Source organism: Sceloporus occidentalis, unplaced genomic scaffold, assembly GCF_023333645.1.
Source record: "Sceloporus occidentalis isolate IW3139 unplaced genomic scaffold, rSceOcc1.0.p SCAF_175, whole genome shotgun sequence".
In the NCBI taxonomy this organism is placed as follows: domain Eukaryota; kingdom Metazoa; phylum Chordata; class Lepidosauria; order Squamata; family Phrynosomatidae; genus Sceloporus; species Sceloporus occidentalis.
Window position 1 is genome coordinate 917,382 of NW_028317155.1, and position 15,467 is coordinate 932,848.

General features: G+C 41.0%; 1 protein-coding gene across 1 annotated transcript; it reads right to left on the bottom strand.

Moving 5' to 3' along the window:
- Positions 1-995: 995 nt before the first annotated feature.
- LOC149279021 (putative ATP-dependent RNA helicase DDX23) lies at positions 996-14,972 on the bottom strand. Its single transcript, XM_089501495.1, has 16 exons — positions 14,779-14,972; positions 14,598-14,663; positions 14,410-14,509; positions 14,025-14,090; positions 13,304-13,442; positions 11,780-11,913; positions 5,860-5,972; positions 5,154-5,297; positions 4,218-4,443; positions 3,807-3,952; positions 3,547-3,724; positions 2,688-2,930; positions 2,451-2,602; positions 2,229-2,337; positions 1,598-1,772; positions 996-1,219 (listed from the first exon to the last, which is right to left on the bottom strand). Exons 1-16 carry the CDS (start codon positions 14,970-14,972, stop codon positions 996-998), a joined length of 2,409 nt encoding a protein of 802 aa, XP_089357621.1.
- Between the last annotated feature and the right edge of the window lie 495 nt (positions 14,973-15,467).

Genomic DNA, 15,467 nt, shown 5'->3' on the forward strand with positions numbered 1-15,467 from the left:
CCTCACTGTATTCCACCTCAGCTTAAACCCTTACGGCCCCTGTCCGTGCCAGTGGCATGCTGGTCTCGGAATCAGACGTGACTTTCTTAAAATGGAAATTTTACTTACTTTGCAACTGTGTGTTAGATTCAGTACAGTTGTAGGCAAAACCCAAGAGCTTTTTTTTTCTGGAATAATGGGCCACACTTTAAACCATCCCACCACAACTCAACTGTTAGTGAATAATCCACAATGTAACTATTTTTAATAAGCTGCCTATGTATGACTTGGCTTCCTGACTGAAGTATGACTGTAAAAGGGATCCTGGTTCTGTGACTATATTCTGAGCAGCCAAACTGCAAATCTCACAATCAGCTATACTGGCTTTGTAAACCAGGAGGGCTGCCTGCTCAAAACACAGCTCTGCAAAGTGATAATTAGCCTCCAGTGCTAAATACAGAGGAGTACGTTAATGGGGACATACCTTGAAAATACAGGAATACTCCAGTGAACTGAGACTATACTCTTATAAAAGCAACTTTTGAACAGACAATCACTCTATACTCAAGTATTACAGATTTTTTTTTTTTGCAGTTCTCGGTATAAAAAAATAAAATGGGGAAAAAAAAAACACACACAAAAAAAAAAAAAACTTTAGCTGGCACAAATGATGCTGTCCACAGAGCAACGTTTGGTTTATACTGATGACAAACACTGCTGACAAATCTTGTTACCCATATTTTTATAAATAATCTGAAAGCTGTTCTTCTGTAGTTATAGATACATCAGAAAAATCTTACCTGCACAATTTAGATTTCTTGTGTTCAAAGAATTATCTATTCCAGCCACTCCATTCAATTAAGTGGGACGTTTGCAGTTACTGTAACTACAGTCCTTCCGTCCCAATGAAACCTTACCATACATTGCATTGTACCAATGTGACGCAGTGATGGGAATGGCAGCACATACAATACTACAAATACAAAACCCTTCAACAACACCCTGAACAGAAGAGCTCATGCAAAGATAGTCTCCTCTCTCCTCTTTTTGGTAAGGATGGTGCCAGGTTTGTGCTGTGCTTCCGGATGGTTGGCCAGCTCAGGAGGACAGGACGACACTGGGCTTTCCAGGATTGCCTGCTTGAGATCGTAGAACACGGAGGAATCTTCCTTGGTCAGGAAAGTGATGGCAACACCACTCTTACCAGCTCTGCCGGTTCTTCCAATGCGATGGATATAGTCTAGAAAAAGAAAATAGGCACATTTTAGCACAAAGTAATAGGAATGCATAATGTAACTTCCGGTTTTAATCAGTAAAAAGGAAAAATAAAACCATACAGATTTTATACGATATACGTATGAATAGTTATGCAAACGCTCTATGTATATATATATAAAAATAAATAAATAAAACTCTGTATACAATACCGGAGGAATAAGTCACTGATCATGTAAAAAGTAACACATTCTTATAAAAAAAAAAAAATTAGCATCTGATTAAACTTTCTGATGCTGATGGCACACATTTTTTATTCTTTTTGGTTTATATTGCTACTGCCTCGAAACAGCCTTATGTTTCCCAAGGCATCAAATTACCCGCTTCCCCTCCAGGGACCTACCTTCAATGTTCTTGGCCATGTCGTAGTTGATAACCATGGAGACATCGTGAATATCAATACCTCTACCAGCAACATCAGTGGCAACCAAGATATCCTTAGCACCAGCCTTGAGGTTAGACAGAGCAAACTCTCTCTGCTCCTGTCCTTTACCACCATGAAGTGTACAGGCATTGTACTGCGGGTAAAAAAATAAAAAGCATGTTAAGTGTACAATCCAGAACAGGAAGAATAATCAAATATTTTACTTCTAAGTATGACAAAAGTGGAGGATTTCATGCATTTATAAAATTATTTTTATCAACATATTGTAAGTATGTGATGTTTTTACTTTAAACTGTTTTCTCAATACAATTTGCAAACCCAATGTTTTTGCTACTTCAATCCAGCTGTGTCCATACAACAACAGTGTTCAAGCAGCCCAAAAACGATTGCAAACATTAATTTCAATGTTACTAATATTCAAGGTGAGACATAGCACAATCATCATCATCACATGCACAAAAATTGATTGTTTGTCTATAAATTATACCGCTGCTACAAAATAACTTACATTTAACAGGTCACACAAACAGAAGAAGACACTCAGAATGAATTGTTAATTAATAATCAGTACAAGGGACAGTCTACTTACTCCCATCTTCTCCAATGACTTGGCCAGAACATCACAACCCTTCTTTTGGTTGACAAAGATAATAATTGGTGGATCAAAGCCTTTCTCAAGGATGTTGAGCAACTTCTTCCTATAAAATGGAAAATCAAGCAGATATTTAAACACAAGCTTGTGAGAGGTTGGAGAAGGAGGTGAAAGTAAATCAAGGAGGACTGGCTAGATCAGCAAAACACGCAAACTTACCTCTTCTCGCCTTCGGACATGAGGAACACCTTCTGCTCAACTCTCTCATGAGGTTTGCCTGCTGAGCCAATGTAAACCACAGCTGGACGACGGAGATAGCTTCTCGCCAATCGCTCTACAGCAGGTGGCATGGTTGCTGTAAACATAACAGTCTGCCCAAGACAGAAATAATTTGCATATTAATACTCTTGTTTACTGAATATGTACAAAAATGTTAGAGCCTGGACACACAGTTACCTGTCTATACTTGTGCTTTCCAGATTCAAAATTGGCAATCATTTTTTCAGGATCCTCCGCCTCATCAGTATCTGGCTTCTGGTTGGTAACTGGCACGTGCTCCAGGATCTTCTGGACATCAGGCTCAAAACCCATGTCAATCATGCGGTCAGCCTCGTCCAGTACCACATAAGTACAGCGACTCAGGACTAAGTAACGATTTTCAAGTACATCTATCAGACGTCCAGGAGTGGCAATCACAATCTTACAGAAAGATTAAAATAAGTTATTTTCAAGTAAGAGTAAGTATTTCAAATGTGCAAGGTGAAAGCATGCTGTAAGTTAGCTGTTTGAACCATTGATTTCTTTTTACAGTTGGTACTTTTTATTGTCAGGTTCGTTGTTTATAGATGACCCTGAATTCCAGTTTTAAGACTGAAATACGTGTGTTTATTTACTCAAAAAGGTAAATTGTCTTAAGTGAAAGAGCTACATTTTTGAAATGATGAATGCCCTGAGAGTGATAAAGTAAAATGACTAAAAACGTATAGGCGTAAACACAGAGGCATCGCTAACAAGTTTAAGTTCAATTTTCCACATATTAGACTTCGTTTCCATGACAAGTGTAACATATCTCAATTCAAAAAGCTATTAAGGACTGAAACTAAAGGATAAGCTACAGAGCACTGTATTTCTCCTTCTCTGACACTTGTCCCCCGATACAATGTTCTGCCTAGCTCGCTAGTACAAGCTGATAAACTTGCTTGCTGAAGAAAAAACAAAACTTTAATGTGACATAAGGAATCCCAAAAAATCAAGGGAAATTCAGTGTTACACTGTTAAATTGATTTATGCTCATAGACAAAAATGACTTAGGTACCTCACAGCCCATTCTCAGTTTGAATCCCTGATCCTCACGAGAGATGCCTCCAATGACAGCCACAGTACGTATTCCCAGTGGCTTTCCAAACTTAATTGTTTCCTCCTCAATCTGCTGTGCCAACTCTCTTGTAGGAGCCAGAATGATTGCATATGGTCCTTGGTCAGAGTCTTCGATCCTGAGAGAAAGATCATACATACATAACTATGTAATTCAGAAAAAACACCTTTGAGCATTGAAACCAACAAGCATTCTCTTACCTGTCAATCTTAGGCAAGGTTGTGATCCAGACCAGTAAGGGAATGAGGAAAGCAGCAGTCTTACCACTGCCAGTCTCTGCCACACCAATGATGTCACGGTTCTGCAAACCAATAGGAATGGCTTGTCTCTGGATGGGAGTTGGTTCCTAAAGGTGAGAACAGAAAGAAAGGTGCTTAACATTGAAAGAAAAATAAAATGATTGAAAGAAACATTGTTAACCAGAATCATGTTAAATCTAAAGTATAATAAGCATACACACGTTGATCTGGCCATGTTTAAGATATCACATTGCAGCACCATTAGGCAACTTAATTATTTATCATTGCAGTACTTAATTTACAGAAATAAAAATCCATTTCAAATACTATTCCTTCGCCAAAATGGCAGGAAAGTCAAGCACTAAGACGCACCTTGTATCCGCATTTATCAATGACTTCCAGGATATGAGGGGGCAGAGAGGAGTCAATCCAAGAGCGTATAGGATTAGGAATTTTGCCACCCTTTGTGGTAATGCTGTAGTCCTCACGGAAGATACGCCAGTCTCTGTCCGTCATTTCATCCAACTTTTTCTGAGACCAATGCCTGTCGTCCCAGCGCTGCTTGGCTTCTTTCTTCCTAAGCTTGCGAAGTCTCACTCTGTAGCAGAAAAAAGCTCAAATTGTATTGCTTGTAATTTAAATATTGTGTCCTACTGTATGAAACATTGACCAAGATGCAGTAGCATCTGACAATCGCATACCACCGGTCATTTCATTTATTGAACCCATGCAAATGCTATGATAAACATTAGGTTTCACCTTCAATATAATGTACTGGAGATTCTGAAATAAGATTCCCTGTACAGTATTAAATCACTAACTTATTATGGTTACATTTGATGGACTTGTAGATTTTCAACCTAAATGTATGTTCCTATGGTTCTCCGTCCACCCTGTGATAAATTGTCTTGCAAAGTTGAACAACTATATACAATCTGTGTTTTCAGCTTAGGCCATGAAATTGTTACAAGCAGATGTGGCATTTCATCTTATTGTCAGTGTTGTCGTGACTTTAATAGCAGCAGAATATTTTAATGTAATTAAAAGGGTCATAAATAGGCATATAATTCTATATTCCTTAATGAAAAGACGACATTTTATGAATTTTTGTATTTTAGATGCTTGTATCCAAGTTGGGAGATCCCAAAACTGTGGCCTGTTTCAGGCTACGTTTTTTTTTTAGAAATAGAGCATCTGCAGCCATCTATAAATAATGACTGAGGCTCAAGGAAAACATCAGTGTCAATTAAAAAAAAAAAAGGAGCCAACATGCGTCAGCTAAAAACATAAGATTAGATTTCCACTTACTCTTCCTGCTCCTTTTCTTCAAGTGTCCTTCTCTTCTCCATGAGGTCACCATAGAACCGGGACTGTTCGCGCTTTTGTTGTTTCAGGTCTATGCCAGCAATGAATCCACGGCCGAGAAGCTGAACATGGTGTCTCTCTTTGTACCTAAGAACACAGATAGCCAAAAGATTTTGTGAATGCCGAGCATCGTTAGTGTTGTTAGTATTTGTAGGAATAAATAAAATTTAGTTTTGCAAAGGCCTTTGTGAAAGTTTTGCATGAGGAAAAGGGATGTCATGAGGATAAGGGATATCAAATACAAAGGTTTTTTCTAGGGGTCAATTAAGGCAATTATTCAGTGTGTAATGTGTATCCGATAATAAGCCAGGATTTACTGGCCTCACACATTCTGCGAATGACCCCGTTTCTCCCTTGTAGCTGAATGAAACAATGATCCTGGTGCACCCCTGTCCACAACACCGGTACAATTTAGAGGTTAGTCTATCTTCATAATATTTAATATATTAAAGTATTTAATAAAAAATGATATGAATTTACTTTTTGATTCACATAAAACATTCTCAGTTGTTTAGTCATTTGCTGTGACACTGTGAAAATGTGGTCTGGCTTATGATATGAGGAACAGTAGTTCAACTGCTGGACTGCTGTAGGTCATAAGTCTCAAATCAACCAAAAAGGGAGCCCTGGTTTTTTTTTTTTTACTCACAGTGGATTATAGTCAATAGAGGTGTCTTCTGACGCATCCCATTCAAACACAAACTTCCTGTCGTTTAAATGCCGAGTTCGTCTTCTCTTCTTTATACCTCCCAGATAACGTTCCTGCACATGGAAGGAGAGACTGTTTTAATGCACTATAACGTTATCATTTAAAACCCCTTGGAACCATGGTTATTATACAATGTTTTCCAAAAACTAGAGCATAGTTTGTGCGTTTGCTATGTCTTTATGTTCAACTCAGTGCACCCCCACAAATTATATTTTGTCTTTTTCCCCCCAGGAAAAATAGTAATTTTACTTACCGTAAATTCTTTTTTCCTTAGTGTAGTGTCAGTACCACGGGGGTGTCGCTCTTCCTGGGACAAGGACCTAGAACCGAAGAGGTTAAGATACCTCCTAACCCCTCCTACTCCTCCCTATAAGAGCCCCGGCAACCCTCATTCCTTCAGAAAGTACCAAGAAACACAAGATAGCTTGCAAAAAATAATTTTAATACAAAAATGCACAGGGAGGGATATATGTACTGACACTACACTAAGGAAAAAAGAATTTACGGTAAGTAAAATTACTATTTTTCCCGTCGTGTAGTGTCAGTACCACGGGGATATAGCAAGATGACCCCTCCTGGGTGGGGAAAAAAAACGGTCACGAGGTAACTGCCTGAAGCACCTTACGCCCGAAGTCAGCATCAGAGGAGGAGAAGATGTCTAGCCGGTAATGCTTGATAAACGTGTGAAAGGAAGACCAAGTAGCTGCTTTGCATATTTCTTCTGGAGATGCCGAAGACCTTTCAGCCCAGGATGTAGCCATAGCTCTGGTGGAGTGAGCAGTAATGCGGGATGAAAGAACCTGACCACTGAGAGAGTAGGCTAAGCGAATAGTATCGGAAAGCCATCGAGATATCGTGTGCTTGGAGGCCGCATTGCCTGTGGACCTACCAAAATAATTAACAAACAATTGATCCATGGAGCGGAAAAAAGCAGTGCGGTCTATATAAATTCGTAGAGCTCTGTGGACGTCTAAAGTGTGCCAGAGTGATTCTTCCGGAGTTGAAGGAGACGGGAAGAAAGAGGGCAAAATTAATGGCTGATTGACATTAGCTTCAGAGATAACCTTGGGCAAAAAAGAAGGTTTAACATACAGGACGACTTTATCTTGGTGGAAAATAGTAAATTCTGGAGCCGCGGAAAGAGCTTGAAGTTCACTGACCCTCCTCGCTGAGGTAATGGCCACCAAAAAAGCCGTCTTGAGGGATAAAAATTTTAGAGATACCTCTTCCAAAGGTTCGAATGGTTCAGAGCAGAGTGCTTGGAGGACCAATGACAAATCCCAGGAGGGAAAATGCGAACGTCTGGGAGGCCGTTGAATGATGGCAGCCTTAAAAAAAGTCTGACGAGAACTTGGGACGCCAACTCCGACAGGAGAAAATGACTCAGGGCTGAAACCTGTCCCTTAAGCGTCGAGACTGTGAGACCCGCTGAAAAACCTTCCTGCAAAAAATCCAGAACAGAACTTGTGGGGGGAGAAGAGAAATCCAAACCTTTGGAGACACACCAGTGGAGAAATTTATTCCAGACTCGAAGATAAATAGTGGACGTAGATCTTCGTACTGAACCCAAGAGGATTTCTGACATAGAATTGGAAACGCCTCTGCTCTGGAGGATCATCCTTGCAGCAGCCAGGCCGTCAATCTGAACTGCAGAAGAACATCCTTGGACAGGTTCTTGTTTTCCAGAAGATGGGAGGAAACTGGCAGCTCCCATACTGAAATCGCCATACTGAGCAGCTCCGAAAACCAACTTCGATTCGGCCAATAAGGGAGAATAGCTAAAACCCTGGCTCTGTCTACCCGAATCTTTAGGAGGATCCGAGGAATCATGGCTACTGGAGGAAACACATAAGCCATCTTGAAAGACCAAACCACCGACATTCCGTCTAGCAGGGGGGGATTGTCCTGCCTGTAAAGGGAGGCGAAAACTGGCAATTTCCTGTTTTGTCTGGTCGCCATAAGGTCTATATCTGGTAGGCCGAATCTTTGAACTAGGAGAGAAAAAATGCTCTTGTCCAGGGACCAGTTTGCTTGGGAGCAACGAGATCTGCTGAGATCGTCTGCCAGACAGTTGTCTACTCCTTTGATATGTGTCGCTGCTAAATCCTCCAGGTTTCTTTGGGCCCAGCGCATGAGATGGTCTGAAAGGTCCTGTAGCCTTGGAATCCGAGTGCCACCCTGTCTGTTTATATATGAGACTGTGGTGGCATTGTCGGACTGGATTCTCACAGCTTTCCCCCGTAATCTTGGACCGAAGGTCTTGAGTGCCAGGAACACAGCTTTCAGTTCCCGAAAGTTCGATGATTGGGCTTGATCGATTAAGGACCAACTGCCCTGACTGCAGAGGTCGAGTAGATGAGCTCCCCAGCCTACCTTGGAGGCATCCGTGGTGAGGGTGATCCAATGACGTGGTAGAAAAGATCGCCCTTGGGTGAGGCGCTCCTTTGCTTTCCACCAATTCAGCCGGAGTAAAACCTCCCTGGATACCGTGAAGGTAACATCTAGATCCTCCGGTCTCCTGGACCACTGTTGTAGGATGTCCCATTGCAGGGGTCTCAACTGCGCTTTGGACCAGCTTACTGCCGGAATACACGCTGTAAGACTGCCCAGGATACTCATAGCCAACCTGAAGGAAAGGGTTGGATTTTGTTGCAGAAAGGAAACCTGATTCTTTATCTTCTTGATCTTGGAGCGTGGGAGATAAAGTCTCGAAGAGACGGAATCCACTATGAGCCCCAGAAACTGGATCTTCGTAGTTGGAATCAGGTTGGACTTTTTGTAATTTATGATCCAGCCGTGTTCCCCCAAGCATCGGGTCGTAAAGCTGAGATGTGCCCGGAGCTCCTGAGAAGAACTTGCTTTTAGCAGCCAATCGTCTAGATAAGGGACGACTGTGATCCCCTCTTTCCGTAAAGCCGCTCCAATAGGAGCTAAAAGCTTTGTGAAGATCCGAGGAGCTGACGACAGGCCAAAAGGGAGAGCAGTAAACTGGAAATGACGAACTCTTGTCCCGACTCTTATGGCAAACCTGAGATATTTCCTGGAGGCTATGGCGATAGGCACATGGAGATAGGCATCTTTTAGGTCTAACGTAACCATAAGGTCCCCTTGTCTCAACAGGCGGGTAACCGTGAGAATGGATTCCATTCTGAAGTGACGGTAAGGAATATATGCATTGACTTTCTTTAAATCCAGAATTGGACGGAAGGACCCATCCGGCTTTGAGACCAGGAAGAGACGGGAATAAACTCCCTGAAACTCCTGATACTTTGGAACAGGCTCTATGACACCCTTTTTTAGAAGGGTAAGGCTTTCGGCCAACAGTGCTGAGTTCTTCACCTGAGAGGGGTAACACGAAATCAGGAACAGAGGACGAGGAAAACTGGAAAACTTTATCCTGTACCCGTCCGCAATGATCCTGAGGACCCAGGAATTGTTTGTGGTTTGCCTCCATTTTGGTAGGAACCATTGCAGACGACCTCCAACACCGTCAGAACTTCCTACCCACTGGTTTCTTAGGGTGTTCCTGAAACTTTCTCTCGTGTTGTTTACGAAAGGCTTGAGTCTTGAAAACTGGTTGAAAAGGCCTGGAAGGTCTATACTGGTATCGCTTGTTCCATCTGCTTTTCCTATCCTGAGGAAGTGCCTTTTTAGTATCAGACATGTGTCTGATCAGTTCCTCCAAGGAAGAACCGAATAGCTTGGTTCTTTCAAAGGGCAGATCGCATAGAGTAGATTTGGAGGCAGTATCTGCTGCCCAGGAACGTAGCCATAATGCCCTTCTGGCAACGGAAGACAAACCCATGTTACGGGCTGAAAGCTTAAGGCCCTCTTCTGCAGCTTCCAGCAGGAAGCTATTAGCCAGTGTCAGGTTTTTAAATAGTTTAGATAAACCTTCATCCATAGATTCTGAAAGACTGCCCTCTAAGGACTGCAACCAGACACCCTGCGCTTTAGCCACAGATGCGCTAGACAACGCCACTTTACACTGGAATCCAGATGATTGGTAAATACGTCTGCAAGACGTTTCTGCCCTCTTATCCATAGGATCCTTAAGACCAGCCACTTCACTAATGGGAATGGTCGTACGTTTGGAAAGCTGGGCTATCTGGACGTCTACTTTAGGGATATCTTCCCATTTTTCATCGCCCTGAAGGTAAAAAAGCTGCTTAGAGTGCTTTGATATAAAGGCTCTTTTGCCTGGATTATTCCACTCTCTATACATGAGATTCTGCATGTGAGATAACATGGGCAACCCTTTGGGGTGCGCTGACAGGTCTGAATCCTGAAAAAGCCGTGAGACTTCCTTAACAAATTTACGCAGCTCCTGTGGAGGAAAATTGGTCTCATCCTCTGACTCCCCACTAGATGAAGCTGAATAGGATGAACTAGAAACCTCCCCAGAGGATAAATCAGAATGAGGGGAAAATACCCTCTTACGTTTGTGGGATTTAAGTTTAACGGGTTCCACAGGTGTAGCTGCTGCTGCTTTAAACGTTTCAAACGTTTGCGCCAGGTTGTCCTGGAACCAACCTAAAAAAGACTGCATGTCTTTTTGTTTTTCTTTTGCCAAACTCTCAGCAGAGCAGGCATTGCAAAATTTCTTCTTACAACCATCCGGCAACGGAGTGGCACATTCAGTGCACGATAAATGTTTGGTTTTACCCACAGCCTTTTTTGGAGCAGGTGTAAAAGATTTCTCTTTATCCGGCCTATCTGGTGAAACCGGACCAGACATCTAATATAAAACACAAAAAAAAATTTTTAGTAGAAAATATACAGGGCAGAGGATTTGACAGGGTAAGATTAACCAAATCCTACCTTACAACTCCTCAATCCGTGTGGGGGGGCTGGTGACACGGAAATCCCAGTGTTGACAAGCTCCTCTGCTGTCAGACTGGGCAGCACAGCTATATATATGCGAAAACCAGTTAGTTTTCGCGCCCTGAACAAGAGAAACTGAATCACGCATGCTCAATAGCGTGTCAGTACTCTTGGTGGAACGCAGCGCCCTCTGGCGTGCGTTCCACCGCTGTGCGCATGCTCCAACCTGCCGGCATAAGAGCGCGGCGTCTAAACGGCTCCGTAACGTCCGCCGATGCGGACGTTACTCCTCGCTCTGCTCACCACCCGGGGAGCAATCGGAGGGAACCCCCGGACACAACCCGTGTGCCCCACCACTGAAAAAAACAAAAAAACAAGGTCCGTCCCTGACAAGGGACAAGGAAAGAACTGAAGGTATGAGGGTTGCCGGGGCTCTTATAGGGAGGAGTAGGAGGGGTTAGGAGGTATCTTAACCTCTTCGGTTCTAGGTCCTTGTCCCAGGAAGAGCGACACCCCCGTGGTACTGACACTACACGACGGGAAAAGTAGGGCTTTCTTTTAAAAGAATTGTATATAATCCATCATTTAGTATGGGGGGGTCTAAAATTGTAGGGGGAAAATTCATGTATAAAAACTATACACATATACATATATATATTTATATATATTTTAAGTATGTGCTGATTTTGGAAACACCTCATATGCCTTGTATTTTCATCGAATTTGTGGTTACAAGGCTTAAATATGAAAGTCGTGCACTGCTGCCCCTGAGATTGCCACAATTGTCCCAACGTGGGTTATTAACCATGACGTACCATGTATGTAATTTGTCCCTCAAGAGACATTTTGTGATGACGTACCTGGTACATCTTTTGTCGCAAATGGGTTAAACTCAAGGATACATTTTAAAGGAAAAATATATAAAATGTATTATGAAAGAAAATTATTTACTCCTCAAAACACATTAACAGAACACAAGCAAACGAAAGAAAAAAACATTAGGAAACGCAAACAGAAGCTATACAATGAGTCTTGCCTTTATTGCCTGGAGTTCTTTAGTTTTGTCTTTCTCCTCACGGACTTTTAACCTTCCCTCATCATCCTCATTGCCATTGTTCTCCCGATCCATCCTCTCTCTGCGCTCTCTTCGCTCTCTCTCTTGTGGATCCTCTGTCACATGAGATGAGGAAAAGCACAATATAATTACATAAAACAAACAATACAGGAAAACAAAGTGCTGCCAAAACACCCTGAAAAAGTGGGTCTTCTCTCGGAGCCAGTTTATAAGGAGATCACACACAGGTGAACTTAATAAAGTTTGCAATTAAAATTCCGACATTCAGGTTCAATATGCATTATGGAGGGCGAACCCTAGTGGGATTGTCCTGCAAGAAGAGCGGAGATGGTATTGCATAATGTACAGTAAATGTGGGAAGATTTCTCATTGGCTTAACTTTACATTACACAGGGACAGATCAGTCCTAACAAGCCTCCTGGAAACCCCCACTTTAGTGAATACAACAAATAGCACTTGGGAGTAGTGCTGATAGGGAACCCCAGAGCTCAGTTCTGTAAAAGCTCGGCAAAGGGAGACAGAATGAAAAACTAACTTATTATAGATATTGAGCTTCATTAAACTAATTTCCTATATATAAATTAAGTGTTCTGCACTTAAATTAGGACACCAATGTGGAAAAAACAATTTAGTTACTTAACATATCGAGATGCCTGTGATACAAATTTTTTTTTTTTTTGCAGAGGAGACAATTGTTCAGCGGCAATTCTTAAGATGGATCCCAGGAGTATAATACATTTGCCCAATATTAAATGTCAAATAATACAAAGGGAAATATGCACTCTGGGAACAAATAAATACAAATAAATATTAAAGATGGACAGTCCATTTTTAATAAGAAAACAAATTTCTTTTAGTTGTGGCCAGTGGTTATTTTAATGAGGGTCACACCTTGTTGACAACCCAAACAGACAGCCTGACAAGAGCTGCAGTTGAATAACGTTTTAGTCTTTCGCTATAGCCCATACTGAGATTCACAGGTGTTCCATGACCTGCATCAGTCCTAAACCTCAGTGGGTAAGCGAGGAGACAGTGATGGTTGTTTAAAATCAGATGACCTTCTGTCATACTTACTAGAAGTGTCTGGCTGCAATCAAGATGTCATGCTCCAAACACACAGTCCTAGTTTTATTTTTAATGAAAACTGAGTGCCTGCTGGGCTTAAACTTTCTACAAGTTGAATGCAAACACACACCATATCAGCATGGAATGGAATTTTAAAAAGCAAGAAGGCAAACATGATGTAATGAAGACCTTTCCCCATTCTTTTCATAACATTTAAATAATAACACAGACAGAGATGACCAGCCTTCAACGGGCAAAATTAGTTTCTCTGCAGGAAAATAGAAATATTTTTTGCATGCATATCTCTAAAGCAGAAGTGTCATGCTCAAGCCTAAATGTAGACCAATGGTCCATGAATTGTATGTCTCCCTCTAGGAACACAATGGGATAACTACTAAGTCCTGCCCTGTTAGTTCTTACCCATCATCCTCCTCCCCATATCCTGGAATTGTTTTCTTTTCTTTCGCTCCTCTTCCACATGCTTCTGCCGTTCTTCCACTTCCAAATGTCTACGTTTCAGAGCTTCAGCCTCCCTCTCAGCTTTAGAAAGGAATTTAGGCTGCAAAATATTTAAAATTGAAATCTCTACAAATTACATCACCACAGATGTTTTCCTGACATTTTGTGCAGGAGTACTGAAATATGTCACCAAGAGGGATGAGTTATAATATAAACATGATTTGACAACTGGCATGCACATTTTATTAGTTATAATATCATCAAAATCCAGCTCTGGTTGCCACATTTGTCAAATTCCTGTACTAGATTTTAATGCATCTTGTGATTTTATGCAAAATAACTCCTATTAAATTTTAAGATTTGCCCCCCCCCACACCACTTCATCTGCAAAATACTTTTGTGCTACAACCATGAAGGTATTGCTTTATCCCACACGTATTGTATAAAAATAAAGTTATGAGTGACTGCTGTAATTGAGATTTATGTTGGCTGATGAAGTAAACAGGGACACTTACCACTGCTTTGGATGACAGCATCTTTATTACATTTTGTGAACATTTTACCTCAAATACATTAGCAAGTTTAATGTTTTGAATCTATTTATAAGGATTTTTTATAAGCTTTGGATGTTTACAATGTACCAATCCTGAAAATGAAACACACTGTTAGATTTTAATTTTACCTTAGCCTCTGCTTCCTCCTCTTTTTTCTTCTTTGCCAACAACTCTTCCAGTGAAAGGGGCTGCGCCTGACAAGAATAAAAACATCAAAAAGTTACGATCACCGCGCAGTCCGGAAAGCAACATTCGCAGTACAGCTATAAAAAATTTCCAATCTTTTACTATAGAACAGGAAGAATTGAGCACAAGGAATAAATCACTAGCAAGAACATCTAAAGTAGAAAATAAACGTCAAATAAGAACCATTCGGCACAACCAGCCTGTTCGTTTTTTTCTAGGTCTCGTCTAGGAATAGCCATATGCCTATCGCAGGCGTGTTTAAAAATCCCTCACTAGCAAAAGGCTATTCCACTAATCTACCACCATCGCACTAAAAGTTGAATTTACCTTTGACTTTTTGTCAGTTTGGTTCTCCTCATCCCCTTCTTTCTTTACCTCTTTATCCTTTTTCACTTTGGAATCTTTCCCTCGGCTGGGTGATGGGGTCCTGAACAAGGAAGTTTGGGAATTCACATGTTATAGGGTGATATGTATAAAACATTTCATCATATATGGTACAAATATTTAAATTTCACTTGGACCTCTTTCTGTCTTTGTCTCGCCGATGAGTTTCCTTTTTTCGGTCTTTATTTCTTCTGTCCCTAAGGATTGAACACCATTATTAACAATGTCAACCAGAACTTAAAGTAGAACACACCATGAAAAGAGGTCATTAGTATGTTTTATGCGAGTTCATATATAATGTATAAACACTACCTTTCATTGGATTTGGAGCGTGAACGGGAATGGCTGCGAGATCTCCTTCGCTCCCGAGATCGATGTCGTTTCCTGTCCTTAGAGGGTGAAGATTTCCTATCACGGTCCCTTTCCGGAGATCTGGAACGCGAACGCTTGCGCTCTTTGGATGGTGACCCATCACGGTCCCTCTTATCAGTCAGTTCTCCTGCCATCTGAAAGTAAACTTGTTTTTATATATTTATGTATGTTTCTTTCATACCATGTTCCTACTGAAGATAGAAGTTTTCATAAATTTCAGTGTTATTTTTGTCCTTAAAAATTGCTTGTCACATTTCTCTTACTCCCCGTTATTTGTCTACACTGACAAACTGCAACCGACATCTCCAGCATAGTGATTTACTCGAATATTTGTGAAACAAAATTGACTTTTTAAAGGCATTTAAACGACTCTACTGTATGCTTCAGAATTTCAATAAACATTTTCCTCCTTAGTGTTCCTCTTTTATTATGTAATTTTAAATATTTTAAAAATGGATAATTTCATTTGGAACTGTACTACCATTTATATGCTTATATCATATGGGGCTTATTGTTTTAAGTTCTAGTTAAATGTTTAGTTTTGTTCTGGGAACCACTTTAAATTCACCAAGATTCCCATAATAAAAAAAATAAACCGATTAAAGTGTAAGACAGAGTTACGATCATGG